Here is a 12,595-nt window from a genome sequence, read left to right on the forward strand (position 1 = left end):
CTTGAAGAAGAATCCAGGCGAAAGAACAAAGATGATATGGTGGAAAATGCAAAGCAAGCAGAGGTTTTGACGATGACAAGAGGCAGATCAACAGAACGTAGATCTAGTGGGAGTCAGATTCATGGTAGATCAAAGTCTCGAAGTAAGAAGCATTTCAAGTGCTACCATTGTGGCAAGAAAAGGCATATGAAGAAGGATTGTTGGCATTTGAAGAATGGAGGAAAGAACTCAACCTCACAAGGTTGTGTTGCAAATACCTCGAAAGATGGAGATATTCTGGTTAGCGAAGCAATAATTAGCTCTAATGGTGGAAGACAACTTCATGATAGGTGGATATTGGATTCAGGTGCAACTTGGCACATGACTCCAAATTGAGATTGGTTTTACACTTATAAACCTGTCTCAAGTGGATCTGTGTTCATGGGGAATGGTCATGCCTTAGAGGTTATCGGAGTTGGTACTATCAAAATAAAGATGTATGATGGTACTGTTCGCATAATTCAAGAGGTACGACATGTGAAGGACTTGAAGAAAAAATTGTTGTCTGTTGGACAATTAGATAACCTTGGGTGTAAGATCCATACTGAAGGTGGAATCTTAAAGGTAGTGAGAGGGAATCTGGTGGTGATGAAGGCAGAGAAGATTATGGCGAATTTGTATGTGCTTATGGCATATACATTGCAAGAATCTAATGCAACACTTGCATCGATGAATCAAGAAGAAGCAGTAATGATGTGGCATCGAAGACTTGGGCATATGTCAGAGCGAGGGCTGCAGATTCTTGCGGAACGTGATCTCTTACTCGGGCTCAAAGAGGTTTATTTACCTTTCTGCGAGCATTGTGTGATAAGTAAGCAACACAGATTGAAGTTTGCTAGAAGCACTACTAGAAGTAAAAACATACTAGACTTGGTTCATTCTGATGTGTGGGAATCACCAGAGGTATCCCTAGGAGGTGCAAAGTATTTTGTGTCGTTCATTGATGATTACTCCAGGAGATTGTGGGTGTACCCTATCAAGAGAAAGTCATATGTGTTTCCAGTATTCAAGGAATTCAAAGCACGAGTAGAGCTTGAAACTGGGAAAAGAATTAAGTGCTTGAGGATAGACAATGGAGGAGAATATGTAGATGGAGATTTTTTGGCATTCTGCAAGCAAAAGGTATTATAAGACAATTTTCTGTGCCGCATACTCCTCAACAGAATGGTGTGGCGGAGCGGATGAATAGAACTCTCCTAGAGAAGACAAGAGCTATGCAGAGTACGGTGGGATTGACCAAGTCTTTTTGGGCAGAAGCAGTTAAAGCTGCCTGTTACGTGATAAATTAATCACCGTCTACAACGATAGATTTGAAGACACCATTGGAGATGTGGAATGGTAAACCAGGTGATTATTCTTCCTTACATATATTCGGTTGTCCTGTGTACGTGATGTACAACTCCCAAGAAAGATCGAAGCTGGATCCGAAATCCAGGAAATGTATATTCTTGGGCTATGCTGACAATGTGAAAGGGATATCGCCTGTGGGATCCCACTGCCCACAAGGTTATTGTTAGCAGGGATGTAACATTTGCAGAAAATGAACTGCAAAGTAAGCAGTCAAATGATAGCTTTAAAAAAGGCGCTACCATGGTACAAACAGAGAAGAAGCCTTCAAATGATTCTCTTGAGACTGAACAGGAGCAAGAAGAGCAAGAGCCAAATGAGGCTGGTAATGAAGGACTCCGACGATCGACACGGGAGAAGATTACACCGTCTTGGCACTCACAATACGTTATGATGAGCCATGATGTGTATTGTCTTTTAAATGAAGATGGAGAACCTTTAACTTTTCAAGAGGCTGTAAGTGGTACAGATGCTTCATTGTGGATGATTGCAATGCAAAAAGAAGTTGAGGCTCTTCACAAAAACAAGACATGGAATCTTGTTGAACTCCCAGAAGGTCGAAAAGCCATAGGATGCAAATGGGTCTATAAAATCAAATGTGATAGCAATGATCAAGTAGAACGATATCGTGCCAGACTGGTAGTAAATGGATATGCTCAGAAAGAAGGTATTGACTTTAGTGAGATATTCTCTCCTGTTGTTAGATTGACAACAATTAGAGTTGTGTTAGCCTTGTGTGCTGCATTTGATTTACATCTTGAGCAATTGGATGTGAAGACTGCTTTTCTTCATGGAGAACTTGAAGAAGAAATATATATGCTCCAACCAGAAGGTTTTAAAGAAAAAGAAAACTTGGTTTGCAGGTTGAACAAATCTCTATATGGGTTAAAAAAGGCGCCTAGGTGTTGGTATAAGAGATTTGATTCCTTCATCATTAGCCTCAGATACAACAAATTGAGTTAAGACCATTGTACTTATTACAATAGGTTTGGTGAGAATGATTTTATCATCTTGTTGTTGTATGTGGATGACATGTTGGTAGTAGGCCCCAACAAAGCTCAAATCCAGGAATTGAAGGCACAGTTGGCTAGGGAGTTTGATATGAAGGACTTGGGATCAGCAAACAAGATTTTAGGGATGCAGATTCACCGAGACAGAAAAGATAGGAAGATTTGGCTTTCTCAGAAGAATTACTTACTGAAAATCTTTCGGCGCTTCAACATGCAAGATTGCAAGCCAAGTTCTACCCCACTTCCTATTAATTTTAAGTTATCCCCAAGTATGAGTCCTAGCAGTGAAGCGGAGAGGATGAATATGTCTCGAGTACCGTATGCATCGGCAATGGGTAGTCTTATGTATGCCATGATTTGTACAAGACCGGACATTGCACAAGCAGTGAGAGTGGTTAGTAGGTTCATGGCAAATCCAAGTGGAGAGCATTGGAGTTATGTTAAGAGGATTCTTAGATACATCAAAGGAACCTCAGATGTTGCATTATGTTTTAGAGGATCAGGATTCGTTGTCATGGGCTATGTCGATTCAGATTTTGCAGGTGATATTGATAGAAGGAGATCTACTACTGGCTATGTGTTTACACTTGCAGGAGGTGCAGTAAGTTGGTTATCCAAGTTACAGGATGTTGTAGCTCTGTCCACTACAGAAGCTGAGTACATGTCAGCTACTGAAGCTTGGAAGGAAGCTATTTGGATTCAAAGGTTGATGGAGGAACTCGGGCACAAGAAACAAAAGATTGTTGTATATTGTGACAGTCAGAGTGCCTTGCACATTGCAAGGAATCCTGCCTTTCATTCCAGGACAAAACACATAGGTCTGCGTTATCATTTGTTCGAGAAGTAGTGAAGGAGGGGAGTGTGGATATGCAAAAGATTCACACAAATGAAAACCTAGCTGATGTTATGATTAAGCCGGTTAGCATTGACAAGTTTACGTGGATTCGGTCCTACTATGGCCTATATGAAAATAAGCAACGTGATGGTGTGAAGATTTGATTAGTTTAATCAAAATCTTCAAGTGGGAGATTGTGAGAATAGAAGTCCCACATTGGTGGGAACTTAGTTTGTGATTTACTTTTTATGTTATAAAAGGGAGCCTATTGTTTCTTTAGGAAGCATCCCAAAGTCTTTCTTTTCTTTCTATTTGCTTTAGTGAGTGAGAGAAAACAAGAGAGAATATTTGTTTCTCCTTGAAGGTTCTCCTTATTAGTTTTTCCTATTTCCTAGAGAGAAGTCCTCATTTGTTTTCTCCTTGGAGATTGAGAGAGTGGTATGTAATTTGCTTTTCTTTGAATAAATTATATTCATTGCCTATTGTCTGTGTGTGTTCCTTTATTTTCATTTTGCATTTTAGTTGTGAGTACTTGTGCTAGTACTTTGATACCCAACACTCCATCTTCTTTTGATTCCTTGAAAATGGCATTGTTCCTGTGATTCCATATATTATAAACTATTGTCATCTACATATATCACCACACTTTATTACACTAATTACTCATTCATTCCTAAATATTCAAATTGACAAAAGTGTATTTTTGTTATGTTATGATATACCAGTCCCTACCCAGGAACTACACATTTTCCATATGCGTGTGTGGTCATCCTACAACTGAAAACTAGTGACTCACTTTCATCTTCAATTCCATATGTGGTGCATATTTCTACTCTGCACCTTTATAATCCTACTTTGTGGTGTAAGATCTGCATTGAAATTGAATTAAGATAAGTTTCCTAATGTGTGTAAAAACATTGTCCTTTAATATTTGTCCGTTAAATTTTCACAAATCCCTCGAGATACAACATGATCATCTTGGATCTCTCCAAGGATTCATAACTAACAAGAATAACTCTTTAAAAGAATAAAAATAAACCCAAGATCAAAAATAAATGAGAGTGATAGAAAATATACTTGAGAGATGTGTCTATGGAGGCAAGAAAAAATTACTATTTATAGGTGGTCACTGAATATCCACAGTGGAAACATAACCGCAACATACGGTTGAAACTCCATTATGTGTACAATATATTATGTCGTTTGGGAGATATTTTGTAATACATTGTTAAACTCAATTTTTATTATACTTTATAGGTTATCTTGTGTTGTTGGCACATTATTGATTTATATTTGGTTGATGGTAAGACTTTTGTTTTGCAGAGCAAGCCATGTATTAATCTCTTCATGCCTACAATTTCCATTGTTTAATATACTATATGCTAATTTTACCGTGTATGATTTTGTTTCTTCCTCCTTCCTTCTCCACTCTTCCTCCCTTGTCTCTAAGTGGATTATTATTCCAATCCACTTATTTCAAGGAAAGCTTTATCTAACCAACTTTCTTTTTGGCCAACCCACAAATTCTCCTAATATCCCTCCACCACCATAAACTATGGTTTCCATCTTTTTTTCTAAAACTCTATGTCATCCATATTTTCACTCCAATATCTCTTTTCAAAGTCTAGGCTCTTCCTTCCTAAGTCTCCACTTCTATTTAAAAAATAAAAATCATATTAAACAAATTTAAATTCTTTACTCCCTAGACTAGTTTTCATTTGACGCACACTCACAAACATTTTAAAAATTAACAAGTAATATAAAGAAAGATATTACCAATTTTATGAGGGTGATCCTCTAAATTATTATTTTTTTCATTCCATGTGACTAGCCTCTTTCTTATTAACCATATTTTTCTAAAAAAAAGAAACTCTTTCTATAATTTGCACTTACCGTAAAAACAAAACTCCTTCTATTATATAATTTTAAAAATAATAAAAATATATGTAACATAGAAGTTTGAAATGACAAACTTAATTTTAATAATAATTTAAAATATTAATTGAATGTGTGATATTTATAGACAAATAAATTTTTATTTAAAATAAAATGTAACTATATATTCTTTTCACTTTTACTTCAAAATTATTCTAACATTCATATAAAAAACATTAATTTTTTATTTTTATCTTAGAAATAAAAAAAAATAAAAAATAAAAACCTACAAGATAAACTTTTCCTCCCATCTAAACAGGAAAAACTACCGGAAGTTCACCAAAACTTTTCTTCCCATTTACATATATACATGGAAGATTGTTTTAAAATGACAAAATTTTTATGCAGAACAAAGTGTTTTTTAACAGAGGAACCTCTTAATGTGCATCCTGGTTTGTACTGTACTACAGTTAGTTTTTTGAAAGAAAAAAAAAAACCAAGTACGCAAAATTTCATATGGCAGCAATATGACATTTCTTTTTTATCAATGAACCACCCTGTTTAAGGAATTTGCAAGTGCAAAACTTGCAACAATCAGAATTTGTAAACCAGTACAATCAAAGAAATAAAACTACAACGGATTATTTCTGAAATCCGCATAAAAAACTCTATAACAGCTTCTTCCTTTGTGCTTCTTTCTTAACTCTATTATTGGGAGGCAGAACCTTCAGGCAGAAGATATCTAGCTGGTGGGAGCACAGCAACAGCTCCCTTCAGAGGATCAGAATACTTTCTGTACACAACCTTGAGCTTTTCATTTCCAGCACAGGAGTGCAAGCTCGTCAATAGTTTAGCACAATCCCTGTTTGCAATCAACAATACCAACCAAATTCAGGAAACAGTTGAATCATAAAAAATCCAAACAATATTAAACAACACCGAATCTTATTTTTCACATACATAAGTTGTTCTTGTGAGTAACCAGTGTGCAACTTAAGTGTCTCATTCCAAAAGGGAGTCTTATTCAGAGTGCATCTAGCTGCAAACACTGCTGAGGCAGCAAGCATTGATGGGCAATACATTAAGGTCGCGTAATTCATCATTCCCAACTCAGACAGAAAATGGGTCATGTTTTCCAACTGAAAAAAAATGCAGAAATCCACCAAGACATTCAGACAAGACATCAAATGAAACTAAAGGTAAAAAAAAAACATAATTTTACTTAGATTTGAACAAAAACAATTTCACACACACACACTCACTCACCTCCTGATCTGGGACTGATGCCTTGATAAAACGCACCAGAAAAACAAAGGGTGTGGGAACAGTCAAAGTCCATTCCAACTTTCCCAGTATAAGTTTCTCCATAACAAGTATCTGTTCATGAGTGTAAGCCCTGTCTGAGAGGTGGACAAAGTCATTAACCTGCAATGCAAGACAAAGTGTCATGTTGTGTTATTATTCCCCAGTTTTTTTTATTATCGTAGAATTTATCAAGGCAGCAACAAAAAATATAATATATACCTCTGGTGGCCAGATTTCTTCATACTTGGATGCCATGAGCATGGCACTGATGCCTACCAATTGCAGCTCCCTCCTTGGAACAGTCTTAACTGCTAGGAACCGATCGATAATATTGATGGTCAGGTAAAGGGTCTCGGGCGAAAGTTCAAACTTGCTGTGGACATCAATCAGCCAATCAACCAGAATAGCTCTCATCTTCTCATTTATCTCAGGTTGTAAGTGTATGTAATCATGGGGGCGGCTTTCGTGCTTCATGCATCAAATGAACATTCACAATATTAGAATGCCATCACATCACACACAACACAGAAAACCACAACAGAAACCATGTTTGATACCTCAACAAGTTTGTAGAACTTGTAAATGTCATCAATGTACTCCACAGCAGCAAGTTCATTGTCAACATCACTGGCATCGATGTCTATAATGTTCTCCTTTGGTTTGTTGGTTATGCCACATGCTGCCTGTAACATCAATAGGAGGAAAGGCATTGCATATTAGTGATACTACATAGTTCAGACAAAAAGTTTTTTTTTTTTTTTATCATTTTATTTGTTTTATCTGTATCTACCTTGCTTCTAGCCGTGAGAACTGATGTAAAAGCTTGTGAATTCTTCTTGGACTTGCAATCTCCTTCCTTTTTCTTGTCTTTCTGAACCTCCTTGTCTATACTATCTTCATCAATGACAATGACTTCCTCAGGCTTTGGTTTTACAGTAACTTTCTTCTGAACCGGCTTGGGGACTTTCTTGGTCACAGCAATAGGAGCAGGACCAGCCACATTAGCGCAGGCTTGTCTCTGCAAAAACCAGAAAAAGTTATGACTTGATACCATAACTTTGTCTATTTTGAACAACAATCAACTTAAGGTAAAATGAAACAAAGTATCATAAAGAGTGGTTCACCTTGTTATTCTCGACAACTGCTGCGGCTTGTGCATTGGCAAGTAGCTGGGCACCAAAACTCCTAAAAGAATCATGATAGTATCACATCAATATTAACCTCAACAACTTCTTCTAAACAACCAAATGAAAAAGTGACTGAAAAGAGAGAAAGAGAAAGTGAAAGGGAACCTAGTGATGGGGCGATGAGGCTTGACTTCAACGACTCCTCTTACATTGGCCAGATTCCCAATATCACCCAACGCCTTGCGATTCTTTCCATCCGCTACACCGTTCTTCTTCTGCTGTTTTCCTCCCCCGATTACTGCTTCACCTGGGAAATCACAACCAAACCACACATTCAAAAGGTGGCAGAATGCTTCTGATCTAAACACACAGATTCACAAGATAGCTCCAACAACAATAAAAAAATCTACAATGGAAAACCTTTTGGTCTGAAAAGATCGATGAGTTACGGAAAGAGATTTATATACAAAGATCGAAAAAATCGAAACTTGTCCGTTATACAAATAGATTTGATTTGAAACAGTATTTTTCATATTTCATCCGGGACAAAAGAAAAGAACCCAAAAAATCCCAACTTTAAGACATAACTTGAACCAACTTCCCTGGGGGAATCAGAAAATAAAGACTCGATCCAACTTTTGAAAGAAAAATACAAAGATTGAAAAGGACACTACCTCTGGCTGCTTGTTGTTGAACTATTGCTCTTGACGCCATTTGGGATATTCTTTGGGTCTTGAAAATGAAATCAAAGTATCAAAATATGAGAAACAACTCTGGGTAGAGAAGGGCGGGTTACCTTCCCCTTCTCCTTCTCTTTCTCTCTCTTTCTCTAGACTAAGAATAAGCTTGAATGATAATGGGGTGAGAGGGACAGTGAAATAGCCTTGGCATTTGAAGCCGAGGGACACAACGCTTCTCCCTTCAACGGTCAATTTCTGAGTCGAATTTGGACCTTTGGATTTACATTCATCCAACGATTGAGGTTCGACTATAGAGAATAGCCGTTGGAAATTCAAAAATGAGAACGTGCCTGCAGAGAAAGTATCATAATGGAAAAAGAAAAGGAAAATAATAATTAAATAAATAAATAAAATGTTTTCTTATATTTTATATATTTTATATCTGGCAAATTAATTTTTATTTATAATTTAACTATTCTTTTAAATTTCAGATATATTTTTTTATATAAATAATATTATATATATTATTTATATTGAAAATGAAATATATATTATTTATAATATATTTATATATATATATATATATATATATATATAAATTAGGTGTATAGTCAGAAAATAATAGTAACTTAAAAAATGCTAAAAGTTATTAAACATAGTAATTAATTAACAGGATAAAATATAATTGATAATTATATTATTTGTCTCAAGGTGAAAATCATATTTATTGTTAATGACTATTTCTCGTATCTTTTTAGTATAGTTGGTTTTTGTTTAGTTATATAACTGATTGATAATAGTATTTTGTAACAATAGTTTTCAAATGTGTAAAACGAGTTCAAGCCACTGGGTTAGCCTTTTTAATTTAATTTTTTATGTCGCTAATTAAATTTTAGATGTGTTTTAATATATGACTGGTAATGAGTTAATTATATGTTTTTGTGACAGCATATATATGAATCGTAATTTGTTATAAATAAAACTGAATCTAAATGTGTGATCAAATGAATGTCTGACTCACATCACGACATGTATTATACAGAGGTAATTTTATTTTAATTTGTTTTATTTAAAACAAACAAATATCATACAAGTAAATTACGGAGGTATTTTTTTTAAGTGAGAAAATAAATAAATAAAGAAGTTTTTTTTAAACTCAATTAATGCACATTGAATTTATTTGAAGGACAAAATTATCTATAAGTGTAATGTATATTATAATTTATTTGATGCACATATAAAATTAAAAAAATAATTAAATAACAAAAATTATATTTTAATGTTATTAACAATTAAAATATAACTAAATTTACAAAAACTAAATTAACAGAAAATAAATATTATTTATTTTTTATTAAAGAAGATAAAAAATAAATAACATAATATTATTTGTATAAAAAATAATATTTTATTTTGTTTAATTAAATTTTTATTTTTAATAATACTAAAATTTTATTTTTTTATTTTTTTATTTTTTATATCAAATAAATTATCAATATAACATTTAAGTATATTTTTATTTTTTAAATAAGAAAATACATTAATAATTATTAAATCATAGTTTATTTACTATTATATTTGTATATAAATTTTTACAAAATTTAATGGTAGAATGATTTATAAGATCATAATAACGCATTTAAAGTTTTCTTTCCATATATTAAATTACACCTACTGATTATCACTCTTATTACACAAATGTCCCTAATTTTTCAAGTTTTAAGAATCTTTCAACAAAAGAAAAATAAAACTTCATACACCCATTTGGAACAACATGCCAAACCCTTAATCCAAAATGTCATTAACTCAATTTAAGATTATAAAATCATTGCTTTAATAGCATAATTCCATCAATCGTTTTTTCACTATGGATCTTATTTCAAAATTTTGAAACAATTAAGAATTTTTTTTTCGAATTGATTGCTCAAATGTATGCAAATAGAACAGATGAACTTTTCTTTTCAATTTGTTAAAATAAAGTTTTTGTCGTTTTGTACCAAAATTTTAAAATAATTAAGAGATGATATTTAAATGATTTTACTTAACTAAAAAAAACTGATTAAACTAATGAGACATTTGAATCGTAAAATGCTAAAGTAAAATAAAAGAATTAAAAAAAAAGCATTCTATTAGAATGGTTGAACAAATTTTTGAGTTTTTTTAATTCATTAAATTAATTTTTAATTTATAAAAACAACAATTCACATTGTAAACAAAGTTGTAACGGAAGTATATCAAAATCATTATCACTTGCATTATCATATACACATCAAATATTAAAATTTCAAGTTTACTTTAAAGTTGTGTATCAACATGATATTAAGTAATTGGAACACATTCACATATAAATTCCCAAGCCACTTGGGAGTCAGATTAAAAAATAATCGTAAAAAAAATAATATTATTTTCACACTGTTTTATCTTTTTTCACACCTATTTAATATAATTTTTTCTTATTTTTCACTTTACTTTTTAATCTACACATAAAAAAGTTACTTTTGTATACCTATTTTATCCTGACAAGTTTCGAATATTTGTCAAAATAATGTTAAGTGACTTTTTTTTTTTCAAAAACATCCCACGCTCGCAATATCCAACTTATGATAATTTGCTTTCAACACCACGTCTAGGTTACTATTAATACGATATTCAACTACTAATCTTTAAACAATATCTTCAAATACTAAAAGTTTTATATATAACAAATAATTGTGGGATATAAATATATAAAAGGTTTAATTAATCGTAAGGTACCCAGTTTGGTACTAGAGTGTCAAATTGGTACCCGCTTTTAAAAAAGTGTCAATTGCATCCTAACTTTTGAAAATTGCTTCAATTAGGTCCCTTTCGGACAGAGTTGACTAACGCCGTTAGTCAACATGTCACGTGTCAATCTGTGGTTTTTTTGATTTTTTTTTAAAAAAAATTATTTTTTTTTTAAATTTTTTAATTTTTTTTTAATTTTTTTAAAAAAAAATTAAAATGCCACGTGTCAAGTCCCTGTGTGTGTCACGTGGCATTGTCAGTGCCACGTGGCATTGTAATGCCTCGTGTCAGTGTCACTATCAGATGTCATTGTGATGATTTCTATTTAGTCCCCATTTATGTTTTTTCGTTTCAATTTAGTACCTACTTATGCTACTTATGTGTATTTGATTCAATTTTGACCTAATAATTTTTAATAATTAAAATATTTTTTAATAAAATTAAAAGTAATTAAGTATAAAAGTTTAAAAAAAATTAAGTATTTGATATTTATATTAAAATTTAGTGGTAAAAGTCATTTTAGTACTTATAAATAGCATAACATTCATACAAATAATAAATTTGGTATGAAATTGAGAGAAACATTATAAATATTAGTACTTAATTTTGTAAAAATATTTATACTTAATTATTTTTAATCTTATAAAAAATGGATTACAAAAATTTTTTAATTATTAAAAAAAAAATTAGGTCAAAATTGAATCAGATACACATACTTAGGTACTAAATTGAAACAAAAAGACATATGTGGGGACCAAATCGAAATCAACACAATGACATCTAATAGTGACACTGACAAGTGGCATTACAATGCCACGTGGCACTGACAATGCCACGTGTCACACACAGGGACTTGACACGTGGCATTTTTCATTTTTTTTAAATTTAAAAAAAAAATTAAAAAATTAAAAAAAAATTAATTTTTTTAAAAAAAAAAATCAAAAAAACCACAGATTGACACGTGGCACGTTGACTAACGGCGTTAGTCAACTCTGTATGAAAGGGACCTAATTGAAGCAATTTTCAAAAGTTATGATGCAATTGACACTTTTTTAAAAGCGAGTACCAATTTGACACTCTAGTACCAAACTGGGTACCTTACGATTAATTAAACCTATATAAAATATATTATTAAAACAAAGTTGAGTCTCAAGCTTGCTATTCAAATATTAATTCACTTACTACTAATTATCCAAATACATAATGATTGGGGAGGGGATAAAATGTCGTTGTTCTTAATATTATTTTAATATATTAACATCTTTTTAAGTTAAATTAATTTTGTAGTCCTTTTTAATTTTTTATTCCAAGATTTTAGCCTCTCTTATTTTTCGGTGATTTTAATTATTATACATTAGAAAACTCATAATTTAAGTTTAATTTTTCATATTATGTGCATTTATTTATATTATTTTTTATTGCAGGATTGGAATTGTAATTCAATCTTATTATATTATATAGTGTAATACTTTTTGGGACTATCAATGATTTTTCTTTTTCTATTAAGGAGTTTTCACGTTAAGGCTTGTGCAATTTTTTAATTGTCTATTCGTGTAAATAATGGCAAGAAAATCTCAACATCTAAGTACTATTCTTGCTCTCAATTTGATA

General features: G+C 32.2%; 1 protein-coding gene across 1 annotated transcript; it reads right to left on the reverse strand.

The window, feature by feature from the left end:
- Positions 1-5,616: 5,616 nt before the first annotated feature.
- Positions 5,617-8,410, reverse strand: LOC114175691 (G2/mitotic-specific cyclin S13-7-like). The gene is made up of 9 exons (XM_028060477.2): positions 8,213-8,410; positions 7,704-7,845; positions 7,536-7,596; positions 7,202-7,429; positions 6,969-7,094; positions 6,631-6,879; positions 6,373-6,531; positions 6,067-6,245; positions 5,617-5,968 (listed from the first exon to the last, which is right to left on the reverse strand). Exons 1-9 carry the CDS (start codon positions 8,250-8,252, stop codon positions 5,815-5,817), a joined length of 1,338 nt encoding a protein of 445 aa, XP_027916278.1. The 5' UTR covers positions 8,253-8,410; the 3' UTR covers positions 5,617-5,814.
- Positions 8,411-12,595: the final 4,185 nt, after the last annotated feature.

The sequence above is a fragment of the Vigna unguiculata genome, chromosome 1 (genome assembly GCF_037176805.1).
Source record: "Vigna unguiculata cultivar grain cowpea cultivar isolate G323 ecotype 2 chromosome 1, ASM3717680v1, whole genome shotgun sequence".
Taxonomy (NCBI): Eukaryota; Viridiplantae; Streptophyta; class Magnoliopsida; order Fabales; family Fabaceae; genus Vigna; species Vigna unguiculata.

Excerpts from the sequence above, each read along its gene's own strand:
- LOC114175691 (XM_028060477.2), bottom strand. The coding sequence starts at position 8,252 with ATGGCGTCAAGAGCAATAGTTCAACAACAAGCAGCCAGAG. Across the intron at positions 7,430-7,535 it reads CAGTTGTCGAGAATAACAAG|AGACAAGCCTGCGCTAATGT; the intron begins GTGAACCACTCT and ends TGGTTTTTGCAG. Across the intron at positions 7,095-7,201 it reads TTCTCACGGCTAGAAGCAAG|GCAGCATGTGGCATAACCAA; the intron begins GTAGATACAGAT and ends TTGATGTTACAG.